The sequence below is a fragment of the Crocodylus siamensis genome, chromosome 5, assembly GCF_052110815.1.
Source record: "Crocodylus siamensis isolate JL-2025a chromosome 5, ASM5211081v1, whole genome shotgun sequence".
In the NCBI taxonomy this organism is placed as follows: domain Eukaryota; kingdom Metazoa; phylum Chordata; order Crocodylia; family Crocodylidae; genus Crocodylus; species Crocodylus siamensis.
Window position 1 is genome coordinate 22,341,819 of NC_143399.1, and position 12,993 is coordinate 22,354,811.

General features: G+C 39.9%; 1 protein-coding gene across 1 annotated transcript in view; it reads left to right on the top strand.

The window, feature by feature from the left end:
* MSH4 (mutS homolog 4) overlaps positions 1 to 12,993 on the top strand; it is a 79,257-nt gene that overhangs the window by 39,591 nt on the left and 26,673 nt on the right. Inside the window, exons 8-14 of the mRNA XM_090046811.1 lie at positions 1,710 to 1,777; positions 5,126 to 5,200; positions 5,601 to 5,665; positions 6,179 to 6,348; positions 9,568 to 9,704; positions 9,997 to 10,100; positions 11,612 to 11,736. Of these exons, the coding sequence (XP_089902937.1) occupies positions 1,710 to 1,777; positions 5,126 to 5,200; positions 5,601 to 5,665; positions 6,179 to 6,348; positions 9,568 to 9,704; positions 9,997 to 10,100; positions 11,612 to 11,736 (744 nt within the window). The remainder of the gene's footprint in view (positions 1 to 1,709; positions 1,778 to 5,125; positions 5,201 to 5,600; positions 5,666 to 6,178; positions 6,349 to 9,567; positions 9,705 to 9,996; positions 10,101 to 11,611; positions 11,737 to 12,993) is intronic.

Sequence of the window (12,993 nt, forward strand, 5' to 3'; positions counted from 1 at the left end):
GGGAAGCATGATCATTTTTGTCTATTTTGTCAGTAAGTTTTGTCTGTTGTAGGGCTACAATAGGAGGGTAAACATAAGGCGGAGAAAATAACTATATAACTTGAAGGTAAATATTGATCCAAGAACAGAGAAATAAACTGCCTGTGAGTAAATGCAGGAAATTAGAAGAAAGTGTCTAAACATCACAGCAATGAGATTCTGGAACAGTCTTCTAGTAGTAGAAGTAGCGGGGATGAGAAACTTAATGTAGGGTCTGACCAGTTTCTTAATAGCTGGGGACTAGACTTGATGGTCTTTTTCAGTTCTGTGTTCCTAATAATGATAAAGGTGGTTTTGGAAATATACTGTGGCATTTGTAGCTCAACTTCTAAGAATTGTAATATGACTTCCAAGAAAACTTAATATCTTAACTCAGTGATTCTCAGCCAGAGTTTAGCAGCACTCTGGGCTGACTTCCTTTCAATGAGGTGCCATGAAATCTTAGTACTGTCTAGGTGTGTGAGCATGATTCACAGGATAAACCCAGAGATTTCAAATATGAATCCATAGTGTTAAAGTTGTGGTCTTTCTGAGCTCTTTGCAACAGAAATTTTTCTCTATTATCTTTCTGCAGTCAAAAAAATAGTGAAAGCGAAGAGCTGGCATTTTCTATTGGGTGTCTTGAATCTATTGAGGGGTGCCTAAAAAGGTTGAGAACCACTGGCTTAACATTTAAAGAGTTACTGCTACCTCTCTTTGGTTGTGTATCTCAGGTAGTGTTTTCCTCCTGATTTACTATGGTGCTTTATAATTAGTCTTCTTCCTTCTCTCTATGTCCCTTACAATGCTGTTTCTTCAGTCCCATAGCACCTCTAAAGCGCTGGAACGTAGCAGGGATTAATCAGATTTGAGGGATTTTTTCATCTTTATTTTGCACTGTTTTTTAGTTTTCTACCTCTTCAATAATTCAGTACTGCCCACTGGTAATCTTCCTCCTTCAGTCATTGTAGTTGTATAATTAGTAATGTAGTACATTTTCTTCCCATTCCTTCTGATATGATTGTTCTTTTGCAGATTTTATTTTGGGGGGTTGGCTTACTGAGGATATAACTTGTGAAATTGTGGAGTTGCGTTTATCTTTTGTCTTTCATAGCTGGAGCTTTCTATTTGGATGGGGATTTTCAACCAGAGAATGTTGCTACGGGTTTTAAGATAATGTATGGCCTTTGAGTACTGTCTGCTTTGTTTGTTGTCTGACATTTTTTCTGGATGAATACGTGAAGTAAAGTCATTGATCAAGGAAGAGTCTCCCTGGCAACAGTAGTGTTTATTAGATTTATACCCTTTGTCCTTATTAGAAGATATTAACATTGTTTAGATTGCAGATGTTTTGTAAGTTTCATTAATAAAGAGAATGTGGTTGAGTTGATTATATTAGTCATAATATGGTGTCCAGTAAGTATTCAAGTTCTGTGATTACAGATATGCAAAAAATTATGTAAATATGTAGTATTTTGACAGCTAGCTTCTTGGTAGATGCAATTATAATACTTTGTCAGCATGTTTTCCTTAATAAAATGAAGGAAGAGTGTGATGATTAATAAACTAAAATATTAAAAAGTAATTTTCTATGTCTGTTTTGGAAAAAAAAATAATTTAGTTATATAAAATAATACTACATTCCACTTCAGTTTCTGATTTTTTTTTTTAAATTTAATTTTGTTTTACAGTTATTTCAAGATTTCTGGATACCGAACAACTTCTTTCAGTTTTAGTACAACTCCCAAAGCAGGATACAGTATGTTTATAAATATATCTGCCTTAACAATTATTCTTTAATTTTCAGTTATCTTTACAGTTAAAGTTGCCAAAATATGGAATGGGCTTCCGAGGGAGGTGGTGCTTTCTCCTACCTTGGGGGCATTTAAAAAGAGATTAGACAAACATCTGGCTGGAGTTATTTGACCCCAGTGCTCTTTCCTGGGCAGAGCAGGGAGTTGGACTCGATGATCTTCATAGTTTCATAGTCTGTAGGGTCGGAAAGGACCTGAGCAGATCATCAAGTCTGACCCCCTGCCATGGCAGGAAAGAGTACTGGGGTCAAACGACCCCGGCAAGGTGTTCATCTAGCCTCCTTTTAAAGACCCCCAGGGTAGGAGCCAGCACCACTTCTCTTGGAAGTTGAGTCCAGACCCTAGCCACCCTGACTGTGAAGTAGCGCCTCCTGATATCTAGCCTAAATCTACCCTCTGCCAGCTTGTGACCATTATTACTTGTCACTCCTGGGAGTGCTCAGGGGAACAGGGACTACGTCATAGCCAGGGATCCTGGTTTTCTTTAATTAAAAAAAAATCCCAATTTCCAGCTTAAAAAAAATAACCCCAAATCCACATTTTTTTATTATTTAAATGAAGCACCATTTATATATATTATATACATTTTTATAATATATATAAATGGTGTTTCATTTTAATCATGGAAAAATGTGGATTTGGGGTTACATTTTTTAACTGAAAATTGGAGGGGAGGGGGTTTAAGTCAGAGAAAAGCAGGATCACTGGTTATGAGCAGACACGAGTTTTGTCTTTCTTGTGTTTTTCAAGCCCACCTTTTCTGCTTGCCTTTGGAAGCTACTTGTCATCTATTACATACTGCTGGTGTTGCCTGCTAGCATTGCAATGTTATCGGCAAAGACTTCACTGAGCCACGCATTTCAAGCTCCAATTAATAACAATTGCAAAACTTAGTAGAGATCATGCACCACCCTGCCTGATGCGTATTTAATTTTGAACCACCTTGGCATCTAATGAGGTTGATTAGGATTTTTTTTAAATTGGAGAAAACCAGGATCCCTGCTCGTAACCTGCAAGAGCCAGTAGTAATACAACTTGGCACACGGATATTAGAGGAAGTATAAGAATGTTGTTACCTGGTAACAAGCACAGGCATAGACTGCATAACATCTGCATAAATTAAAAACCATCCAATCTATCATGACAAGCACTGGAATGGAGACCAGCTGAGAAAAGAAAACAAGGCCAGGTTGGACTTTGTTGGGGTGACACAAACAGTGCCCTTTAATGTAATGAATTAAAAAGAACCCAGTGAAATAGTTTTGGAGCTCACTCCACTGCTTCATGTTCCATGTGAAATAAGTGCACTGAAAGAACGATTGCTTCAGTGACCCCACTTCCAAGGAAGTGGACGGCCATTACTGGGTCCCCTCCAAGGGCTTTGCATATTTGAGTATTATATATTTATAGTGTTATATTATTATATATAACATGAGGCTTCTTAATCATTCCTATAATCCAGGAGAGGTAGAAATAGCAGGGACTGTGAAGGCAACCCCAGAGATGAGAATTTTAGAAACTCAGCCATGTTAGTAGTAATTGTACGTGTCGATTTGCAAATACAGGTTGTAAAATATCAAGTACCCCTGTCAAATCTGAGGCCTTTAATTGGGACTGCATGTCTCAAATCATTGAGGTTACTCACATGAACAGAGGGAGCAATGCAAGTCATTGAGCCAGAAGGAGCACCTGGCTTTCTGAACCTTATTACAAACATTCTACTCAACTGTTTGGGTAGAATGGCTTGAAATATGACTACAAATATAGTGAAGCATTGGACCTGGTTCCCAAGAGAACAGGTAGACCAAGTCTTAGTGGCACCAGCAAAACAACTGTGTTGTTTGTTCCCTGCATATAAAAGAGATTGTCGGAGCCACAAAGGTTGCTGGGACAAGTTCTGGAAGGAGGATATCCTCTGCCTCTTCCTCTTTTTCTGCAAGTTCTCCAACAGTTCTTTTCAGCAGATCTAACTGCATGCTCAGAAGCCTCACAGAACAAAAAGATTCTTGCCTCACCTCTTTGGGAAAACCATTTATTTTCATTTTAGTGCATGTGAAACCCAACCACATGAGACCATGAAGTCCCAAATATGGACAAGATGTACTCTATTCAGTTCCCTAACCTTAAGTTCAAATCCCTTCCTAACCTCCCTAACTTTTCACAAGTTATATTGTTGACTTCTGCAGCTCAGAGCTGTGGAAGAGTTGCCTGTGAAAATGCAAAGTGGGGTGTCTCTTTTCCCAAAGAAAAAGGGATGACACGTCATTCTAGACCTTTGGCAGCTCAAAAATTCATCCATCAATTCAAATTAAAGATTATAATGTTAGCATCTGTAATTCCTATTCTAGGTTCTTTAGACTGTTTCATGACTCTTAACTTGCAAGACATGTATATTATTGTGGGAAAATCTCCTTAACCAGTACATAGTGCTTCCCTTTGATCTTTCCAGAGCCCTGAACGTGTTCATCAAGTATCCGGTAATAGTGATGGGCTTCCTGTTGAGTTGGGGAGTCCAAGTCTATACATTTCTCAGTGACTAGCTGATCCAGGATTTCAGTCTCCATAAACACAGTGGGTCAATCTGAATCATTTAGGACATGTTGATACTTCGGGGACCTCAGAATCATCAAAGCAAAATCCACTCAGACTCTAGAGTTTAAAGGAGTACTTCTGGACTATAATGATGAAGGATCACCTACCACAGGATAGATTTCTTACCATTCTCAACCTCATCAAGCAGTTTCAGGTTCACTAAGTCATAATTTTCTAAAATTCATGGGTTATATGCCCTCTTAGAGGATACAGCCTGCCATTCTTCAGTACTCCATGTACTGGAGGTTGAGATCCATGTCCCTGCTGTACAACAGTCACAGAGACTTAGGTATCTCCTAAATTGTTTTTAGCATTTGCTGACAGGATGAAAGGCAAACTGTCCCACTCAGAAGCTGTCAACATAGATTATGGTAAGGCATGATACAAGTAATCTTGGGAAATTAAGAAGTGGAATTGATATGGACAATATATCTCAAAGATCCACAGTTACAATGGTGTAAGTAACTGTTCGTTTTCTCAAAAAGTAAGATGTCTCATTTGCAATAAGTATTTTTAAAATATAGTTACATAGAAAGTTTACAAATGTTTCAAAGCCTGTTTCTAGAATCAGGTAGCAGTTTTTTCATATATTCAGTGATTTATGAAATGACACATTTAGAATGTGTTTAAAGTTCATGATAGTTTTGAAACATGCTATTTTAAAGTATATTCCTTTTATATTGATAATATTTTTTCAACAGGTTCAAGCAGCTGAATCAAAAATAACTAATTTAATCTACCTGAAGCATACCCTAGAGCTTGTGGATCCTCTAAAGGTGATACTGTTACTATATCCATATAAAATACAAACCTTCTGTTGATCTTCATTTTTGCATAATTTAGTGTATTATATTTACTTTACCTTTCATGGAACTGTATGTTGTTACTGCAGTAACATCCTCAAAAAATAAGAGGAGTACTGTACCTCCAAATTTATTTTTATATTAATCTTTTTTAAGTATTGTTGAATCTGATACTTTACAAATTAAATTAATAATGTTACTGAATTCTTGATTGTATAAGAAATAGTTAATTTAAATGTATTCCTGCTGACCTTTTGAGCTCTTTTCATATAATCCTAACCTCATATAAGGCTAAGTGAATCTAAATCTGTTAATCTGTTAAAACAGTTATACATTTCACTCTGTAACTATACTATATTTTCATTTTGAATAGGCTGCCTTACGAAGCTACAAGACACCTTTGCTAAAAGCATACTATAGTTCTCTGGAAGATAAACGGTACTATGATGATATTTTTTTTCATGGATTTTATATCCAGCTGTCTCCTTAGGCTGGCTATAGGATTTCATCTTTAAATATTTGTAGTTATAGCTCCCGTTTTATGTTCTTCTTAAAAGCAGTTGGTAAAGTTTTTAGAAGTTCAGCTTTTCAACTGATACAGTAAAAATTCAAGATTAAAAAAAAGTTGGTTTTAATAATTGGGTGAATGAATGACAAACAAGTTCTTAAAACAGTCAAGTACTCTGAAAGAAAATCAGTTTAAAAATATTTCAGTTTCTCAGACTCACCAATAATAATTGCATATTGTTATGTCTATCTGTCTTCAGATAATAGCACATTTCACTCATATTTCACTGTGTCTATGTTCCTCTGAGATTTTAAAATATATATTAAGTTTTTAATATTTATTTTGAGCTACCAACATGTACTGCCTTCAGTTATTTGTAATTTCTGGGCGATAATGTTGTTTAACATTAGCTAAATCCATCAATGATGTCATTCATGGTGCAGGTTTGGAATCATACTTGAAAAAATTAAGACAGTCATTAATGATGATACCAGATACACAAAAGGATGCTTGAATATGAGGACCCAGAAATGCTATGCTGTAAGACCAAACATCAATGAATTCCTTGATATAGCTCGTAGAACATACACAGAGATAGTGGATGATATAGCAGGTATCTCTATACTTATATTTTCATATACAGGAACTCCAAAATACATTTTATCTGCTACATAGAACTATAAAATTTAGTAAAAATGTATTGTGGTGATGTTCTAATGCGGAAAAGACAAACAATGTTAATGTAAATTGTGTCCTTGATTAGAAAATTAGAATGTAGAAATTGGCAATTAGTATGCCAAAAATACCATGATGTTAATCATATTTTAATCTATGCATATAAACACTGAGTTTGGTACCCACATGTGCCAGATCTAAATTTGGTCAAAAGTATTCAAACAGAATTATTTTAAAGGATTGCAGTTGTCAATATGAAGTTATTACATATAAAATGATGAGTACTCAGTTCTTTATATTTTAACCAGTTTTTGTTTTGTTCATGAGTTGCATCTTAATCTTGTTTTTTAAGCTAAAGTGAACAATAGACATTTTGGAAAAATGCTTCTATTGTTTTGTGAACATGACTCAGTCAAAAGTGAAGAGTATTTTTTTCTCCTGGAATGGCTTCTGTAATTTTTCTGAGTAGACAGTTAACAAATGGTATCATAAGATGGATTAACACTTTAGTTAGCAAGAGTGATAAATTGAAGATCCAAATTTAAGAACTAATAATATACTTTCCATTATCTTGAGGTTCCTGTTAGCATTTTATCTTACACTTTCTATACCACAGAGTGAACAGCCTAAGTATTTAGTTTTTTCCCCTCATTTTTCCATAATTTCCTTAGTTCTGAAATCCAAAGAAAAGTACATGGATAGGAGTTGTCATTCCTCTTCAGTCTACTTTCACTACAGCCCTCCTTTTGAACACCTAGGCTAAGTACAGACAGTCAAAAAGCCCAAAGCTGAAACAATTCAGACTTTGTAGGTTAGTCTAAGATGCATAGATTGAAATGATGAGCAAGTGAACAGACATTCATTTTTAATTCCAGAAATGCAGCCACTTTTCTACAGTGACCCAGGCCAGAAGCCAGGGGGCGCTAGAGCAGAGGCAGGCAATTATTTCAGCTGGAAGACTGCTACCTGAGTTTTGGCAAGCCATCGAGGGCCACAAGGGTAGCCCTGCCCCATGACAGGTGCCCCGCCACCTGGTCACCATCTTGGGACCGGAAGTCCTGTCCCCTAACCTCTGACCTTTGCCACCAGAAGTCCCTCCCCCCCCCCCCAAAGTACCCTTCAGCAAGGGGGTTTGCCAGCTCAGAACCAGAAAAATACCAAATTATATTATAAAAATCAAAAGTACTACAACATTCATTAATCTCTTTTTTTTAATGTCCTAATTTACATGTGTATCTGTTGGGTGGAAGAGCATGTGGGTGTGTGTGGGGTGTGGGTAGGCATGGGTTTTGTGAGGGGCTGTGAGTGTGTAGGGAGCGGGTGGCTTAGAAGAGCTTTGGCATGCATGGAGGGGAAAGGTTTGCCCACAGCCTGCCCACAGCTCCCCCTGCAGCAGGGAGAGCCCCCACCAGTGTTCCTCCAAGCCTGGGCTCCATGCTTATGCCATTCCTGGCCCTGGGGCATGCAGGCCCCATGCTCCCGCTTGCCACCACTTCCCCCTCCTGTCTGCCACTGCTGCCCTTATCATGCTGCTTCCTTGTTGCCCCTCCAACCCACCTGCCCCCTTCCCCCCTGCTCATTGCTCCAGCACCATGTCCTAGATGCATGGCCGAGACTGTAGAATGCAGCAAGAACTGGACCGGACCAGCTGGTACTCCATGGAGCGAGCCAAGAATAGTAGGGGCTGGACCAGTTCCTGCTGAGTCCTGCAGCCCGGCACTGCAGCATGGAACCACGTGGTGCTAGAGCGGCAGCAGCTGTGGGCAAGAAAGCAGGGAAATGATTGAGGCAGGTGGTGGGGGAGTGGTGGCGAATGGGCACATGGAGTGCAACGACAGCTATGTGGGAACCCCATGGGGCCCGTGCTGGTGTACTGGCACAGGCCCCACACTCCCGCCCAGCAGTTACTGTGCTCCACATGCCCTCTCACTGCCCCTTCCCTCTCCACCCACCAGCTGCTTTAGCAGCAAATGGTTCCCATGTGCAGTGCCAGGACTGCAGGAGCTTGCCGGCCTGGCCCTGAGGACTGGGATGATTGCCCACGGTCCTTCCCTGCCTCCTCCCCTCCTTATCTGAATTTCCCTCTGGCTCAGGGAGATAGAAACAGCCCCAGGGTCCCAGGCCAGAAGCCCTTGCTAGGCAAAGGCTTCCGGGTGGGTGGGGCAGGGTGGTGATGGGCTGGCCTCACTGTTGCGGCTGCTTAGTCCTGCCACTGGCTCCCCCTGGTCCTACTGCTGCTGCCTCCTGTCATCTTTGACAGGCAGCCATGGGCAGATAAATACTCATTTTCTAAATTTTTTAGGGGCCCCGCAGGCCAGATAGAATGGCCTGGTGGGCCAGATCTGGCCTGCGGGCTGTATTTTGTCTACCCATGCACTAGAGCATGCCTCCTTGCTCTGCTGGAGGAGATGGCATGGGCTAAAGCTAGCTTGCCCATCCTGCAAGGGGAGGGTTTGTGAGGGAGGTGCAAAGCATCCGCTTTGGGACTGATTTAACTGGAATCTGGAGCGGGATCTGTGGCAGAAGTTCAATAAACTGATTTAACCGTAGTCAGTTAAGTCTGATATGACATTCATGCAGGTTTATCTTAAACTGGTTTTGGCCACTTTGAAAGCAGTTTATGTGCATTGAATTTGTCTTGTGTTGCAGATTTGAACTAGTTTCCAATAATTTGTATTGGTCTGTGTGTAATTTCCATCCCTAACTTTTCCCCATATTTGCTGCACTTCTGGACTGTTTTAGAGTCACAAGTAGGAAAAGACTGAGCATACCAGATCTAAGATTCTTGTTGAGAACACAGGACAGTACATCACTAGCTGAACAGTGGACTCATCTGAACTTAATTTTTAGGGGAAATTTTTCTTCCTAGTGGAGGGACAAGCCAACCTTGATATCTCTCAGACATTATTATAACATTAATCATCTTTTTAAAAGAATACCAGAGTTCTCTTCTGATAGTTTGTATCCACTGGTTCTGTGCCATCAGAGCTCTTATTTAAATGGTTATCTGAATTGTTTCAACTCCACACAATACTCCTTCCAAGGTCCCAACAAAGCATTCTGATTTACTGGACTTCAGTGTTTAGATATTACAAGTTTTATAATACATTACAAAGTGTTTCAGTTATAGCTGCTTTTTCCCCTCATATTGCAATAGGAATGATAACACAGCTTGCAGAAAAATATAACCTCCCTTTGAAGACAAGTTTCAGTTCTTCTCGTGGATTTTTTATCCACATGAATGCAGACTCTGCAGTTTTATCTGATGGTCAACTTCCTTCAGAATTCACAAAGGTACATATTCTTCTAAAGATGCTTTGTCATGAAATTAATGACCAGTGAAGTTAAATGAAAGTAAATTAGGTTAGAATTTATTTGATTTTGTTCTTTTATATGGTGTATTATTTCTGTATGTATCATAATATTCAATTGTCAGATAATATGCAATGCTCTAAGGGTGTATTATCCTTTTGATAATTTCATTTTCTTTTCCTCATGCTGATTTAGGGAAACTGCAGTGAAGTAATTATGTTTTATGCTTTTTGGAAATCATCGTTAATTGTGATTATTTGGCATTTCTCTACAGATTACTAAAATAAAAAATACATATAGCTTTACTTCAGCAGATGTGATTAAAATGAATGAAAGGTGCCAGGAGTCTTTGAGAGAAATTTATCACATGACCTACTTGTAAGATTATTTCAAACATTGTAATATTTATGGTAACTTGATTTCTGTCACATTAACAAGTAATTACAAAGTTTTCTAACCAGTTTTGCTTGTTAAATTATGGTCATTTATAAGAGCAATCTAACGTACAGAGAGGGTACAACTACACATCATGAGAGAGAAAATTAAAAGGCCAAATTATATTAACTCATGATTTAAATGTATTAAGTTTTATACATGAAAAGAAGTTATTCATTAGGGATGTGCAAAGTGGGCCATATTCGATTCAGATTCAGATTTGGCCCAATTTGGAGGACAGTGATTCGATTTGCTGATTTGGATCACTGTCCCAATTCAATTTGGCCAAATCTGAAGATTCAATTCTGATTCAGCAAATCAGCGATTTGGACATAGACACAGCTTTATATGTTTTTTCTACATACCTTGAGGTACCAGGCACGGCTCGTGAATGCTGAGATGGAGGGGCAGATGGTGCAGCCCACAGGAGTGCAGGCAGGCCTCCCATGTGCTTGGCAGTGGACCTGGAAATGGACTGGAAATACTTCCGGTCCACTTCCAGGTTTGCCACCAAGCGTACAGGGGACCCCATGCCTCTCTGGTTCAGCAATCAGTCGTGGTGGGGCCCCAGGTTCCCCCCCCCCCCCGACCCAAGAAGAACCAGTCACCAAGAGAGAGGCATGTGGGGGTCCCTCGCATGTTATGGTCCACTTCCTTGTCTGCTGTTGAGCATGCTGGGGACCCCCCCACCACACATTCCCATGGGGCACTCCATCCGCCCCACCATCTCAGCGTTCATGGACCGCCTAGTATCTTGAGGTATGTAGAAAAAACATGTAAAGCTGCGTCTATGACAGAATCATCAAATCTCTCCAAATTGAATTGGAGGCTTCTAATTTGATTTGGAGAGATTAATGGGTCTCCTGATTCGATTCAGATTTAGAGATTCAGCGGCTGAATCGGGCCAAATCTCCTCCAAATCGAATCAGCAACCGAAGCTTCACACAGCCCTATTATTCATCACAAATATTAAACATTTTCTAGGGGTATTATTAACATAAAAACATGCAACGAATTTATCAATTTTGTAAAGCTAGCACAGACAATAAATGGCCCATTTTGGCCGTTCCTTTCCTGTGAATTTATCCTGAGCCATGAACTCAGGGAATGGAAAAGTCATACTCTGGAGAATAATAAAATACTATTGAATCCCAAGCTGTATTTTAGAGAACCAGTTCTGCAGAAACAGCTCTCTTGCAAGCCAGTGGGAGTTATAGCCACAATCTGATAACAGAATTAGCCCAGAGGTTGATAATTTCCCTCCCTCCTCCATTTAATATGTTATTCAGAAATTCACAGACTTGCCCATATTTCTGGTTTTCATTTGGAAAGTGTCTGTCATGCTATTAAATACCATGTTAACAGTTTAAGCTAATAATTGCATTATTTCTGCAAAATGTGTAAGGCAATTAAATTTAATATACCAGAACTGAATAATAACCATCTGCTTACAGAATAGTGTGTAAACTACTAAGCGAGATCTATGAACATATTCATTGTCTGTACAAACTTTCTGACACTGTATCCATGCTGGACATGCTGCTGTCATTTGCCCACATCTGCACTATTTCTGACTATGGTAAGTTTCCTTCTTAGTTATTCTGCAAAGTTCTGGTGAACACAGCCGAGTTGACCAGTCACCAGGCTGCTGTGTTTGGATTCTGACTTCTGGGACTTTTACTTTTAGGTTCCTTGGGTAAAAGTAGACTCCAGTCAGTATCTCCTACTCCAGCCTCTCTGACGCACTTTGCTTGGGATAGACTGTCTGACTACTGTCCCTTCACCAAAATGGAACTTGCCCATCAAATCCCCCAGCTATGATAAACATGGTTTTTAAAACCTAGGGGATAAACACTACTACTTCATGCCCCCTCTTTTTCCTTGCCACCAATTTTAGTCATCGACAGTGACCAAAGATTCCAAATTTGGTGATGGGAAAGGGATTGGGGGGCTAAGTAGCAACAGCATTCACCCTATGGGTTCTGAAGCTGCACCAACACAGTAACTCTGGCAGCTGCACTGACAAACCTGGCAGGCAGCAACATTCATGGGCCACCAGTTAGCCCAAAACTCCAGCTGTGTGGGTACTTGGGGTTTACAGGTCACCTTTTCAGAGATATGTGATGGCAAAATAGATGCATAGTTACTGTTTTGAACTCCTTTACATAGTTGTAAGGGTTTCAAAAGCTAGTCATGGTTTAACGGGCACAAGAAGTAATGACAGGTCTGAACAGAATAAAAATGATTGCCACCACTTCCTCAAAGACCTAATCCAGGATTCTTCCTCCCATTTCAAATCCTGCATATGGTTTCTTTTCTGGAACATGGAATAACCTGTTTCCATCTGCTTTTCCTAGTAGCATAGCCAAGAGTGGGCAACTAGGTCAGCAGTCCCAGGTCCTGAGTTGCAGACTGGGGAGAAATGCAAAAACAGCAGCCACTGCACTGCTGGCCCAGCCTTTGCTGCTGGTAGCCCAGCCCACTGATGCTGCCCCATGTGTCACTGCTATCCAGGGAGAAGAAATGACCAGGATTTCCCATTCAAGCTCCCCACCTCAGACACTCTCTGGGCTTGTTATGTTTGCCATCATAGCCAAATTAGAAGAGCTTCCTCAGAGAAAGCAGCATGAGCCAGCGTTTGGTGCATCATCTCCTCAGTCATTAGCTAAACTGACAAAAACACCCTTCTTGCAATAGCTGCGTCTTACCAGAGGTTTTGCAGGATTAGACGTATGGGCCTGGGGATGGCTTTTTTGTCTTTCACCTCACCTATATAGTTACACCATCAAAACTTTAGTATAAGCCCGATCTGTTTTGCTTTCTCTCTCCCTAGTTG